This window comes from Corythoichthys intestinalis, chromosome 13, assembly GCF_030265065.1.
Source record: "Corythoichthys intestinalis isolate RoL2023-P3 chromosome 13, ASM3026506v1, whole genome shotgun sequence".
NCBI classification, from domain to species: domain Eukaryota; kingdom Metazoa; phylum Chordata; class Actinopteri; order Syngnathiformes; family Syngnathidae; genus Corythoichthys; species Corythoichthys intestinalis.
The window spans coordinates 52,242,484-52,257,777 of NC_080407.1; the positions used below are offsets into that span (position 1 = coordinate 52,242,484).

Below are 15,294 nucleotides of genomic sequence, written 5' to 3' on the forward strand. Positions count from 1 at the left end.
CTGGGAGAAAAACTGATCACTTTTTGATCGCGCACCCAGAAAGGAGTTCAAAACAGCTGTCGGACCTAACTCAACAAAAACTGTTATATAACTTCAGTTTATCAGCGTGCTAAACAAGGTTGGAGTGTACCACTGTGGTGCTGAAAATAGGGGTGGGGGTCTCCACGTTCGTGAACCCGCTTTACACTCTTCCGCGCGCATCCACGCCGAAGCGTCCCTAAAACAAATTGCGAGCGCTCGCTAGTGCATGCGAGGACACCCGACCCTGCCCCCCTATATCACTAACGTCGCCTCTTTGATTGACAATCACAGCCCCGCCCCTTTTGTGCAGAACTCCCGCCGGAGAGGCAAACGCTGACGGACCGAGCAGAAGCCAACGCGCGCACGGAGGAGCTGTTCATCGGCAGCAGAACCGCAGCCCGTCGGCCCGTCTTGGAATCCTGAGACCGAAAAGAGGTAACGCGATGGCTTGATGAAGAAGCAACCTAACCCGCGTGAGATATTTGCGTATACGTGTCAGCGAACCCCCTCCCCCACGCGACCCATTATTGACGCGCACACGTGGCTTTGCCCCACCCCCCCCATGACAGCTGCAAATAGGTCACTATTGACATTCTTCTCAATTTGCTTGAAAAGTAGAGCTCGCCTGATGCACAATGTCCCTCAATGTCAAACGGGGGGGTGTCTTCGCGGTCCACCTTTTCAGAAATGAAGCGGCGCACTTGAATTTGAATGGAAGGGTCACGTGCGCGCGCGGTGTTTTTCAGCACGCGCGTGCGCGTACATTCCGTGAGTCATGCCGCATTTGGACGCACACAGAGACTCAACCTCGCAGTTGCCCTTGTTTTTCCTTTTGGGCCTTCAAAACGTGGAGAGGGGAAAAAAAACAACAACAATTAGTGGCCTACTTTTGCTTGTTTGACCTTCAGATGACCCGCGAACGTGGAGAAAAGCAGCAGTCTGGTTGTAGGGTGAAGGTGCGAGGTTTCTGTTTACATCCTGCTAAGTTCGTTTCGGGGGTTCCTGTAACCTGAGCTGCTGCTGTTGTTCCGGAAAGTGGTTTTGACTCGGACTTCCTCTAGGATTTGGGGGACTTTGAGTATTAGTAACCGAGTTAACTCATTGTGGATGATAGATGTCCAATTTATTTGGACTGGATTGAATTGAATTGATTGAATGATGCAAAAAAAATAATCATTCACTCAGTTTAAATGATTATTGTCCGGGGTGTTACACCAGCGGCTCGGGGGGCCACATCCAGCCCCCTGCATTATTTAGATGGCCCACAATAGTAAATCGCATGAATCAACTTCATGTATTTCACCTAGGGCTGTCAAACGATTAAAATTTTTAATCGAGTTAATTACAGCTTAAAAATTAATTAATCGCAATTAATCGCAATTCAAACCATCTATAAAATATGCCATATTTTTCTGTAAATTATTGTTGGAATGGAAAGATAAGACACAATATGAATATATACATTCAAAATACAGTACATAAGGACTGTATTTGTTTATTATAACAAATCAACAAGATGGCATTAACAATATTAACATTCTGTTAAAGCGATCCATGGATAGAAAGACTTGTAGTTCTTTAAAGAAAAATGTTAGTACAAGTTATAGAAATTTTATATTAAAACCCCTCTTAAAGTTTTCGTTTGAATAAAATTTGTAAAATTTTCAATCAAAAAATAAACTAGTAGCCCGCGATTGTTGATGTCAATAATTACTTACACAATGCTGATGGGTGCTGAAGCCGATAAAATCAGTTGCACCCAAGCGCCAGCAGAGGGCGGCAAAACTCCATAAAACACAACAAGTGAGCGTTTCACTGTACCGTCATTTAAATCTGTCTGAGCGGGGCATCTTCGTTAATTGCGTCAAATATTTTAACGTGATTAATTAAAAAAATTAATTAACGCCTGTTAACGCGATAATTTTGACAGCCCTAATTTCACCAAAATAAAATGAATGTAAAATGTCCAGAGCCCAGAAATCTGTGAATTTTTACCATTTTTGTCCCGGTTTTATAAACAAATTAACCCCTTCAGACCTGAGCATGCTCCTGAAGGACATGACCCGTTCACGTCTCTAAGGGGCCGTTTACATGGTGACTCTCCGAGAATCCGAAAAATTTCAAATTTGCATTTATATGGGCCCGTCGCCATTTGAACAATGTCGAAATTCCGCATGAAAACGATGTAGTTTTCAGATTTACAAGGCGACAGCGAATGATGCACTTTGACCCCAACGAGCTCCTCAGCTCGGAAAAAAATATGCCCGCCCACTCGAAGCAATGGCATTTTTCACCAAAATGGAAACATTCAACATATTTAATTTAAAAAATATTATTAAAACAGTAAATTAAAGCCGACATTCCAACATTTGCTGTTTTTAATGTTTAGTAGCACCGCTGCGCACGCCCAAAGTGACATGTACGAGTGCTGACGTTATCGGCGCGGTCTCACGCCGCGGGAGCTTTTGTTATTCTTGCGGAGCAAACCCCCCTCAATCCCCCGCAATCGAATTCTTCCACTTTGGAGGCAGGATTCAGAATTTTTCGTCTTCGCCGACACCATATGCACGAGAGGCGATTCCACTACTCAGTCATTGCGTCTTTGTGTCACAGAGTCGCCATGTAAACTGCCCCTAACACTAGAACTACCAGGGGTGGATCAGGTGATACAAATCACTTTTGTAACCAGAGAAGGATTGTAAGACCCTAATCGGCATATCTTTTGTGAGCACTATGGTCCTTATTAGTCATTCCCATTCACACTCACAAAACCACAGGGTGCCTTGGCTGATGGGGAAAGGGTTCATGGGTGTTATTCTAGCTGGCCTGTTGTCACTTTCAAGCCCAGAAGACAGGTTGTGGCACCATAACATAGACCAAAATACAGACAGGATGCAACTTTTCTTTTTAAGTGTTTACTTGTCCCTTCAACTCTTCCAGTTTTATCCTCTGTGTACTGTAAACCAAATGGAACATACTTTTTTTTTTTTTTTTTAAACTTCATCCATGGACCATTCTGTGGACTTACAGTATGTCTCACAAATACTGTTTGTGTGTAAACTGGATGGAGACAGATGCCATTGAATGGTTGACTAAGGCAGTGAACACCTTTGAAGGTCATTTTCTCTACTCTTTCTGAATAGGCTTGTCCAAAATGGATTTTGCCTTGTGACATTTTTTCCCATGTGGCAAAATGGATTTGGATTTTGGAAAATTTGGACGTCAATAGCCGTCAATGGCATCGCCTGACTTAGGTGTCAGCTGAATGTCAATGCGCTCTAATGTAAAGTGTATGGTCTAAAATCTTAGCCACATATGTTTTTCTGCCATTCAAAATGAATGGAAAACTATGACGTGCATAGTCGTCAATGGCATGGACGTGCATGGCCTTCAAAACTGCCATTTACCCCCCCAAAAATGCCACATACACCCCGCCCCCCAAAAAAATACGACAAACCAAAATCCATTTTGCCACATACCAAAAAAAAGTCACATGTCAAAAGCCATTTTGCCACATGGCAAAAAAAATGCCACATGGCAGAATTAATCTAGCCGCATGGCAAAAAAATGCCAGATGGCAAAAAAATGCCAGATGGCAAAATCCATTTAGCCACATTGCAAAAAAAAAAAAAAAAAGCCACATGGCGAAAAAAAATGCCACATGGCAAAATCCATTTTGCCACATGGCAAAAAAAATGCCACATGGCAAAATCCATTTTGCCTCATGGCAAAAAAAATCCACATGGCAAAATCCATTTTGCCAATGGAAATAAAAATGCCACATGGCAAAATCCATTTTGCCAATGGAAATAAAAATGCCACATGGCAAAAAATGCCACATGACAAAATTAATTTTGCCACATGGCAAAAAGAATGCCACATGGCAAAAAATGCCACATGGCAAAATCAATTTTGCCACATGACAAAAAAAATGCCACATGGCAAAATCCATTTTGCAACTTGGCAAAGAAAAATGGCACATGGCAAAATCCATTTTGCCACATTGCAAAAAAAAAAAAAAGCACGTGGCGAAAAAAAAGCCAAATGGTAAAAAAAAAATGCCACATGGCAAAATCCATTTTGCCACATGACAAAAAAATGCCACAGGGCAAAATACATTTTGCCACATGCAAAAAATCTATTTTGCCACAATGCAAAATCCATTTTGCCAGATGGAAATAAAAAAGCCACATGGCAAAATTAATTTTGCCACATGGCAAAAAATGCCACATGGCAAAATTTATTTTGCCACATGGCAAAAAAATGCCACATGGCAAATACCACTTTTGGTTCTTGGCCCTGCTGTAAACTTGTCTAACTTTTTTCTTTTTTTTTTTTTTAAACCAGACTATCTCAAAGTAACACATTTTAGAGCTGTAATCGCAATACTGTGATACCGTGAAACCGTGATATTTTGGTTCAATTTTATCATACCGTCAGAATCTCATATCGGCAAATGCCTAGTTCCGAAGAAGTGAAAGTGCCTGAACCCGACAGCGGAGGAGGGGGTCGGAAGCGCTCCTGATGGGAGCTTTAGGCCGATTAAAACGTGACAGGATCTGAGGGGGAGCAGATTAGACGGAAGAGCGGAGTCGTCCCTCGCGTACGCGCCATCTTTTGTGTCCGACCGCCGGTCTTCCTAGCCGGGCGACATTTTAACATTTTGCTTTCTTCCCGCTCGGCCCAGGGTCGATCGCCATGACGACGGAGATGCAAGAAATCACCATCACGGAGGACAAGCCGCTGCTCACCGCTCAGGCCGACGCCGGCAAGGTCAGAGAGGACGCCTGACCGCGTTTGCGTATTATTTTAATAGGCGCAGAGCGTGCGCGTGTCAAACACGCTAATGTGCCGCAGCCGGTTTGACGTCAAAGCCCTCGGGGGGTGAGGGGCGGCGTGCGTGGTCTCTTTGGTTCAGCTCCTGCTGATGCTGAGCTCTGGTGGAAAACTGGTAGTGGAAGATTACTGAAACTGTTCGTGTCATTTTAGAAGAATCGGAATCAGGTGGAAAATGTTGGGGTTTTTTTCCCCAATGGCTACAAAGCGACAACAAACAAAGTGATAATCAAGATGGAGGAGGATATTGTCAAAAGAAACAAAAAAAATGTATGTTTTTGACAAAATAATAACTTTTATTGTCTTATAATTGTAATAGATGAATAAATAGCCAAGGTATTGAATTAGTATTGGCAGTAGGGCTGCAGCTATCGATTATTTTAGAAGTCGATTAATCTGTCAACTACTTAGTCCGAATAATCAAGTCATTGGATTCGGCGCATTTAATGCGTTGCAGAATAAATTTTAGGAGATGTAAAACAAAGACTTGCCAAGATTGCACTTTCAAAACAGCATTAAGTGCAAATACGTACAAAAAAATCCCGAGTGTTTCTTAAAACTATGCAGGATTGCAATTTCATTAAAAAATAAATTATTATACCTGAGCTAAGCCTGGAACGGTATAAAACAAATAAAGTACAAATTTAGGTACAACAAATGAACAATTGGCTAATTTACATTGCAAACGTCTGCTAGCTTAAATGCTACAAAATGCAAATTTTAAAAAATTATTATTTTTTTTCAATACTCTTTTCAATATTCCCACATAAACGGCTAAATATACCAATAAGCTAAATTACGAATGCCTAAACAAGCATATTGGCTCAAACAAAAACTTACCTTATGTTGGTCTGAACAGGGAGTAACTGGTTTCAGCCTTGTTAAATGAGTTATGTCATATCTACTGTTGCCACTAGAGGGCAGTGTATCCACCTAAAGCCAAACAAACCATTACAACGCAACTCTTAATTAAACGAATACTCGAAGCAGCAAAATTTGATTAGAACTTTTTTCTAACCTGATTACCTGAGTTAATCGATTAATCGTTTAAGCACTAATTAGCAGATTCTCAAAATTGGGTGACACTCAGACTCAGGTGCACAAATATGTGACTGGGAAAACTCTTTTCTGTGCTTTCCAGCAGGAAGCCGAGTTGGCCGCCAGGATACTTCTCGACCAAGGCCAGGTGAGGAACCCGCAAAATTGAGATTACCCGAGAGAGTTCGAGTTTTCCGCCCGTTTGCAGGAACACAATGTGGAGACGCCCCACGGAGTCCTACGCGTGACGCTGCACGGCACGCGGAACAGCCGCCGGCCCGCCATCCTCACCTTTCACGACGTCGGCCTGGACAGTGCGCGGCTCCTTCCTCGTCGTTTTGACGGACGTTGACGTCCCGTTCACATCCGTTTCTCTTTCGGACAGGCAAGAGCTGCTTCCTGCCCCTGTTCAAATTTGAAGAGATGCAAGAGATAGTCAAGAATTTCACACTGATCCACATCGACGCTCCGGGACAAGAGGACGGGGCGGCCGTTTACCCGGCGGGGTGAGCTGATGTTCCATTATTGACACGCTTAGCAAATTGCTAATATTTTTGGTATCTGGTTATACTGTAATTTTTGGACCTGACTATAAGCCGCCACCCACCAAATTTGACACGAAAATGGCACTTGTTCATAGATAAGCCGCACTGGACAGTAAGCCGCAGCCGTCCTGACTGTCGTATGGGATATTTACTTAATACCAAAAGATATTAACTGTTAACACTTAATATGACAGTGGCGCCATAAGACCATTATAAGACTAAAGGAACCACCATGAAGCTTTGAACCAATTGGCTGAAAAGCTTCAAGAAGCTTCATTTGGCCATCACTGCTCCCTTGGGGGAGATGGTCAACCTCTGCTTCTAACATTGTTGTCGTCCAACATGCCTCCGAGCATGCATTGCAGCGCTACAGATATAAATAACAATCAAAATTCATGTTCTGCGTTAATTATTTCTTCAGTTACTCTTCCAGTTATTTAATTAAAACTGTCATTAGACCATCATAATTATGATATGACACTGCCTTGCGCATGAATGAATGCTTATGACATTTTGTGTCACCCGGTCACACTTTATTTGACTGCGGCATCATAAGACTGTCATAAGACCAAATGAACCACCATGAAGCTTTGAACCAGTTGGCTGCAAAGCTTCAAGAAGCTTCATTTGGCCATCACTGCTCCCTTGGGGTACACAGTCAACCTCTGCTGCCATCTGCTGTCAACACTGTTGTCGTCCAACATGCCTCCTAGCATGCATAGCAGCACTACAGATGTAAATAACAATCAAAATTCATGTTCTGTGCTAATTATTTCGCTGTCAATGGCAGGGAGGTTGTGGATCCTGAGTTTGAGTATTTTAAGTGGTAATCTGATATTTTTTTTAAAGCAAGTGTGGGTCATATACCTTAATTTTTGGACTATAAGTTGTACCTGACCTAAGCCGCCACCCACCAAATTTGACACGAAAACTGCATTTGTTAATAGATAAGCCGGACTGGACTATAAGATACAGCTGTCCTCACTGTATTATGGGATGTTTACCCCAAAAGATATCAACCGGTATCACGTTATTTGACAGCGGAATAATAAGACTGTCATAAGACCAAATGAACCACCATGAAGCTTTGCAGCCAATTGGTTCAAAGCTTCATGGTGGTTCATTTGGTCTTATGACAAGCTTCATGGTGGTTCATTTGGTCTTATGACAGTCCTATTGCCAAATGAAGCTTCTTGAAGCAATGAAGCTTTGCAGCCAATTGGTTCAAAGCTTCATTGCTTCAAGAAGCTTCATTTAGCCATTACTAAAGTCTCTTGGAGTACACATTCAACCTCTATTGCCACCTGCTGTCAACACTGTTTTCTTCCAACATGCCATCTAGCATGCATTGCAGCACTGCAGATGTACATAACAATCAAAAATCATGTTCTGTGTTATTTCTTCAGTTACTCTTCCGGTTTTTTCATTAATTGCTAGTTCTGGTATTTGGTAACACTTTATTTGACAGTGGCATGATAAAACTAAGACCATCATAATTATGACATGACACTGCCATGAGCATTAATGAATGCTTATGACAGATGTCATTTTGTGTCATCTGGCAAATTATCTCACTTTTTAATAGATGTAAAAGATCTGAGACAGACATAAATGGTGTGTTGGTGGCATAATTTGCTAAATTATACTTAATGACATCTGTCATAAGCATTCATTAATGCCCATAATAGTGTCATAATCCTGTCATAATTTGGACAGTTTTATGTCAGTCTTATGACGCCACTGTCAAACAAAGTGTTACCTATTAACCCAAATAAATCAACACATAATCCGCGCTGGACTATAAAAGTAGTGGCTTGTAGTCGGAAAATTACGGTAATATCAAAAAAATAGATCGGAACATTTTGGTTGGTTACTTTTTATGGAACTGGGCGAGTTTTACACTGTGATTGTCTTGTTATTTATTCGCAAAACAGGTACCAGTACCCATCCATGGAGACCATCGCTGAGATGATTCCAGCTGTACTGCAGTTCTTCAAGTAAGTCCAAAACTGACCGTAGCGCGCTAAGGTGTAACGCGTAACGAGCGCCTCGTTGCTCGCAGCTTCCGTACCGTGATCGGAGTGGGCGTTGGTGCCGGGGCGTACATCTTGAGCAGGTTCACGGTGTGTGTCAACCTCGAGCCGTAGATCGTTTCTGACATCTTTAAGTCTGTCCTACTTAATTCGCGTCTCTGCGCAGCTGGCGAACCCGGATTCCGTGGAGGGCCTGGTTCTGGTCAACATCGACACCAACGCCAGAGGGTGGATGGACTGGGCGGCCCAAAAGGTAAGCGCGCCCTCGCGACGAATGTTTATGTCGTCAGCTCGGCTACCCGACATACTCAAATAACCGACGCGTGTGTGCAGCTCAGCTCTGTGACGTCATCCCTTACAGAACAGATCATGTCCCATCTCTTCAGCCAGGTATGTATTGTTTTTAGTAGTTCATTGCGCGGATGCTTTGTAAAGCAATGACGAACAACCAAACGGTCTCCTCAGGAGGAGCTGTCCTCCAACACAGATGTGGTGCAATCTCACAGAGACCGCATCAATAAAGCGCCTCACCTGCCAAACATCGAGCTCTTCTGGAAGAACTACAACAGGTGAGCCCGCAACCGCGACAACACCAAAGCGCAACCATGCTATCTGCTTTTTTTCCCTTCAGCCGCAAAGACTTGAACCTGGACCGCAGCTGCACTTTCAAGTAACAGCTTTTCTTATTGACGTAATCCGAGTCACCGCATTCGTCCGGATGACCAATGTTTATCTCTGGGCGCTCAGGTGTCCGGTCATGTTGGTTGTCGGTGATCAAGCGCCGTACGAGGACGCCGCCGTAAGTGTAGTGAGGGTGGCGACGACTCCTGTCGTCGGCCCGTTTCTTCACCGTTGTTTCCCACCCGACAGGTTGAATGCAACAGCAAACTGGACCCCACGACCACATCCTTCCTCAAGGTTAGTTCTTTTTCTTTCTCTTCTTATGCTCCTAGGGGCGCTGGAAGTCTCTCACAGCAGGAGGTGCTGAGGATCTTTAGGGGCGGTTTACATAGTGACTCTCCGAGAATATGAAAAATTTTAAATTTGCCTTTATATGGGCCCGTCTCCATTGGAACAATGTCGAAATTCCGCATGAAAACGATGTAGTATTCATGCCAGGCCCTAGGGGGCAGTGCAGATTTACAAGGCGACAGTGAATGATGCACTTTGACCCCAACAAGCTCCTCAACCCGGAAAAAAATATGCCTGCCCACTTGAAGCAATGGCATTCTCCTTTTGTTCAAAAAGGCATAAAAATGGAAACAATCCACATATTTAATTTAAAAATATTATTAAAACAGTAAATTAAAGCTGACATTCCGCCATATTTGCTGTTTTTAATGTTTAGTAGCACCGCTGCGCACGCCCAACGTGACGTGTACGAGTGTTGGCATTATCGGCGTGGTCTCACGCCGCGGGAGCTTTTGATATTCATACGAGCAAGCCCCCATCAATCCACCGCAATCGAATTCTTCCACTTTGGAGTCGGCATTCAGAATTTTTTGTCTTCGCCGACACCATATGCACGCGAGTCGAGTCCGCTACTCAGTCATTGCGTCTTTGTGTCACAGAGTCGCCATGTAAACTGCCCCTTAGTTTTTCCCGTCCAAAAACAGATTCACGTGTCTTGGGACACTGAAACGTAGCGAGATGAATGCCAGTTGTCCAACGAGACGAAAATGCGCCATAGTTTCCGTCGTATGCCCACAATAGGGTTGCCAACTGTTGTTGTTTTGTTGCTAAGTTATAGTGTTACACACTTCCGGTTGGAAATGAATTAAATTGGAAAACCCTCACAATGTTGTCCTTGTAGTTGCTACAACATGTGCTCGTCTGCCAATGTTAATTTGTTGGACCCCTTTATTACTGTTTTTTTTTGGACAAAAACCTTCAAATTTTTACAGACATAAACATTCTGTCATGTCATAAACATGTCTGCCAATTTCTTCACCCTGCGTCTTTTCCCCAGATGGCGGATGCAGGCGGTCTCCCTCAGCTCACACAGGTAAACAGTCTCTCATCGATGACGTACTTCCTGTTTGCGAAAAATCTGCGCATTTGACAGTAGCGTCTTTGCAGCCCGCCAAACTGACCGAGGCGTTCAAGTACTTCATCCAGGGAATGGGCTACAGTAAGTAGGCACCCGTTGTTGAGTGGTCCGATAATGACTTTCTATCCGATGACCAATATCTCGATGTCGTGCACCTTCAAAATCCGATACCCATATCAAACCGATACCGTTATATGCGGTCGTGAACTTAACATGTTATTGCTGGATGCTTTAATCATGATAAACGTAACAACTTCAAGATTTTCCAAATAAAATAAACATTCTGAGAGGACCTTCAATTGAAGTTACAGAATATATGCCAAAATAATGTCCCATTTATATAAAATAAATTGAAATGAACCAAAATGTCCAAAGGAATAACATCCCAATGAGCCAATAGGGGGCGACCAAAGTACTACAAATATACAGTCATAGGGCATGCCAATGCAATGACAGTTGCCAAAATGCATTTTGCTGGGCTTATACGCAGATTTTTAGTCATAATGATGTGTTTTATGACTTTAGTTAGTGACTATTTCTTTCTGGTGTCACTGTAGTGATATGTGATGAGTTTACAATTCATTATTTTTCTTATATTTATGATTTTATTTGTGAACCATGAGTGATTCGGGTCTTTTCTTCAGTTAACAAATTCCAAGCATCTCAGTTTGGACACATCCAGAGGTAACTTAAGCCCAGTTGCTGTAGCTTAGCTGTATTCAGCCCCATTGACAAAGGATTTAGTCTTGTACAGTTGTATGAAAAAGTATCTAAACCTTTTGGAATTCTCACAATTCTTCATAAAATCTCCAGCAAATGTGATCTTTGACAAAATCACACAGATGAAAAAACAGTGTCTGATTTAACTAAAACCATCCAAACATTTAGAGGTTTTCATATTTCAATGAAGATAGAATGCAATTAATGACAGAAGGAGGAAAATAAGTAAGTGAACCATCACATTTAATGTTTTGTGCCACCCCCCCCCCCCCCCTTTGGGAGCAATAACTTCAACCAGACACTTCCTGTAGGTGCTTCTCGACAAAACTGCTGTAGTTAAGCCAGATTCCTGGGATGCCTGGCATGAATCGCTGTCTTTAGGTCGTGCCACAGTATCTCAATGGTGTTCAAGTCTGGACTTTGACTTGGCCACTCCAAAACGTGTATTTTGTTCTTCTGAAACCATTCATCAACAATCCTTGATCGCAGGTTTTCAGACAGCTTTTTTGACTGAGCCATGATGCACATCAGACAATGCTTCTCATCAAGACAATTCTTACCAGGTGTGTGTTTTATAATGGGCAGCGCATTTTTAAGCCACTCAGCAGTGACTGGGCACACACCTGACTTAATGTTTGGTAAAGATTGGTTTCAATTGTCTTGAAGTCTGCTTAGGCAAAGGGTTCCCTTCTTTGTTTGCTATTCTCATTAAAATGTGAAAACCTATCAATGTTTGGGTGGTTTTAGTTAAAGCAGTCTTTTCATCTGTTTGATTTTGACAAAGATCAGACCACATTTGGTGGTGATTTTATGCAGAAATGTGAGAATTTCTAAAAGGTTCAGATACTTTTTCATACCACTGTACATTAATTTAACACCAAGCATACATACCGGCGCGAACACAATACCGATTTATTCCGATATCGTTTTAAAAACATTTATCGGACAACTCTAGTTGTTTCTTTTCGGACAAACTTGACGCGTCTCACCTCGATGTCTCTCTCCCCGCAGTGGCGTCTTCTTGCATGACCCGCCTGTCGCGCTCGCGGACCACCTCCCTCTCCTCCTCGTATTCCATGGAAGGCTCGCGTTCGCGCACGTTGTCCCAGGGCTCGCAGGGGGGACAGATGCCGCCCAGCCCCTCGCAGACCATGGAAGTGTCCTGCTGAAGCGACAGCGGGCCGGGGGAGAAAGTCGAGAGGAACGGAAACAGCTCGAGACCCGTAATTGTCACTGCAACTCCTGTCATTCCCCCGTGAAAGGGAAAGTGGGAAACATCTTTCGTCCAAATCCTTGCATCGGGCGCGACACGGCACCCCCGAGCTCTGTCGTCAGCCCTTGAATTTAGCACAAATGGTCGCTAGCGGCCCTAACTCATAGTAATAGTACTAAAAAAACTGACAAACTGATGTGTTGTACACAAAAGGTAGACTTTAGCAGAGCTCATCCCTCGACCCATTTTGCATATTTGTACCGTCGTCAGGTCGTTCCGTCTTCCGGCCTCCGCTAGCGCTTTTGCGGAAGCTTTTCTGTTTCTCGTCCACCGACTACTTTTGATGCGAGCGCCCGCCACGCTACTTCAGAAGGGATCACTGTGTTATCTTCCGGGTTTTAAGCTCTCCGAACCTTAGATACCTCGAGTCGCCATACCTGAGTCGGTCGTTCACTCATTGACGGCGATAGACGTCCAATTCATTTGTTAGTGGGAGGCACTGGCTTCAAACTAATGAATTTATAGATGAATTTGTCAACATATGAATCCATCAAACTCTGTGATTAATCACATTCACTGCCAATTGCGTTTCGGTGCTATTTACTGATTAATCGCAAAATTTGTTGACAGATTATCAAATATCGCAATAAGTCGCTATATTTTTTGGGACAGATGAATCTGTCATGAACTCATTCACTACCAATAATCATGTTTCTGTGTCATTGGCGGGAATGAAATTCATAAATTAATCTGAAAATTAGTAATTTATTGGCTGCCATTGACGTTATTGAAATGGATTGGACGTCTACTCGTGATAAACTCATTTCAATTCACAGCTGAAGAAGGATTGGACGTCCATCATCTGTCAATTGCACTGAAAGAGTAAGAAAACCTGACTTTATTTGAATGATCAGTTTGTAAAAATCCAAATTTTCCGCTCAATAAACAAAAGCCAAACACTGCCAGAAGTTACGCTTGGAAGAAGAAATGACAAATTTCAAAGTTTCACCGCGGTGAAAAAGAAAATGAGCAGCTCTGGTGTGAGAAGTACAGGGGGACAGCGACAGAAACAAAATAAATTGAAGCAATCTGGTGCGCACCAGATTGTTTCTAGTGCACATTAACATGATAAAGCATTTAAGTTGGGAAACTTTTGCTATTCAAGTTAGCCAATTGTTGCATTGTTGCAATTGGCTAACTTGCATAGCAAAACTCCACTAGCTTAAACACTATATAATGCTAATGTTTACAACAATTGGCTAACTTGCAGAGCAAATGTCCGCTAGCTTAAATGCTGTGTAATGCTAATGTTCGTAACAATTGGCTAACCTGAATAGCGAAAGTCCACTGGCTTAAATGCTATATAATGCTAATATTCACAACAGTTGGCTAACTTGCATAGCAAAAGTCCACTTGCTTAAATGCTATCTAACGCTAATGTCTACATTAACTGGCTAACTTGCATAGCAAATGTCCAATAGCTTAAATTATATCTAATGCTAATGTTTACAACAATTGGCTAACTTGCATAGCAAATGTCCACTAGCTTAAATTATATCTAATGCTAATGTTTACAACAATTGGCTAACTTGCATTGCAAATATCCACTAGCTTAAATGCTATCTAATGCTAATGTCTACATTAACTGGCTAACTTGCATAGCAAATGTCCACTAGCTTAAATTATATCTAATGCTAATGTCTACAACAATTGGCTAACTTGCATAGCAAATGTCCACCAGCTTAAAATCTATCTAAAGCTATTGTCTATAACAATTGGCTAACTTGCATAGCAAAAGTCCTTTAGCTTAAATGCTATATAATGCTAAAGTTTGGAACAATTGGCTAACTTGCATAGCAAAGTCCGCTAGCTTAAGTGCTATACAATGCTAATGTTCACAACAATTGGCAAACTCTCATAGCAAATGTCCGCTAGCCTAAATGTTGTATAATGCTAGTGTTCACAACAATTGGCTAACTTGCAGAGCAAAAGTCTGCTAGCTTAAATGCGATACGATGCTAATGTTTATAGCAATTGGCTTTCATGAATAGCGAAAGTCCACTAGCCTAAATGCTATATAATGCTAATGTTTACAACAATTGGCTAACTTGAATAGCAAAAGTCCACTAGCCTAAATGCTATATAATGCTAATGTTTACAACAATTGGCTAACTTGAATAGCAAAAGTCCACTACCCTCAATGCTATATAATGCTAATGTTTACAACAATTGGCTGAATTGCATTGCAAAAGTCTACAAGCTTAAATGTGAAATAATGCTAATGTTTACAACAATTGGCTAACTTTCATAGCAAATGTCCACTCGCTTAAATTCTATATAATGCTAATGTTTACAAAAATTGGCTAACATGCATAGCAAATTTCCACTAGCTTAAATGCTATATTTATGTTTACAACAATTGGCATAACTCTCATAGCAAAAGTCTGCTAACTTAAATGTTATACAATGCTAATGTTTACCAGATAGTTTCTGGTGCGCACCAGATTGCTTCATTGATTTTATTTCTGTCAAAGTCCCTCTCAGGGCTCCGTAGTGAAGTCCAAGATGGATGTGTGATGTTTTCCCCATTTTTATTCCTGGTTGTCCCATCTTTGTGTGGAATTTTTCTCTAAATGTGTGATTATTTCACTTTTTTTTGCATTAGGGAGCGTCATGTAATTCATCTGAAAAGAAAATGCAATACTAGTGTGACAAACATAAGTGTGTAACATAATGAAACATGAATAAAAACTTACAAAGAACTCGAAACTGTTTGCTATTTGTCAGTCCCTTGACCCTTTGCATGAATACCAATGCCAATCATTTAAGTTTGGGTGC

At 42.0% G+C, this 15,294-nt stretch overlaps 1 protein-coding gene across 2 annotated transcripts; it reads left to right on the forward strand.

Annotated features, from left to right (window-relative positions):
- The first annotated feature begins 184 nt into the window (after positions 1-184).
- Positions 185-15,225, forward strand: ndrg2 (NDRG family member 2). 2 transcript variants are annotated; one of them, XM_057854920.1, is made up of 16 exons: positions 185-456; positions 4,709-4,794; positions 5,999-6,043; positions 6,104-6,209; positions 6,281-6,401; positions 8,375-8,437; positions 8,503-8,563; positions 8,640-8,726; positions 8,807-8,863; positions 8,939-9,042; positions 9,105-9,143; positions 9,221-9,272; positions 9,344-9,391; positions 10,443-10,478; positions 10,553-10,604; positions 12,255-15,225. In XM_057854920.1, the coding sequence occupies exons 2-16, from the start codon at positions 4,720-4,722 to the stop codon at positions 12,410-12,412; spliced, it is 1,104 nt and encodes a 367-aa protein (XP_057710903.1). In that variant the 5' UTR covers positions 185-456; positions 4,709-4,719; the 3' UTR covers positions 12,413-15,225. The 2 variants fall into 2 exon arrangements, with proteins under 2 accessions (XP_057710903.1, XP_057710904.1); XM_057854921.1 differs by having other exon boundaries at positions 186-456; positions 6,002-6,043.
- The last annotated feature ends 69 nt before the right edge of the window (positions 15,226-15,294 follow it).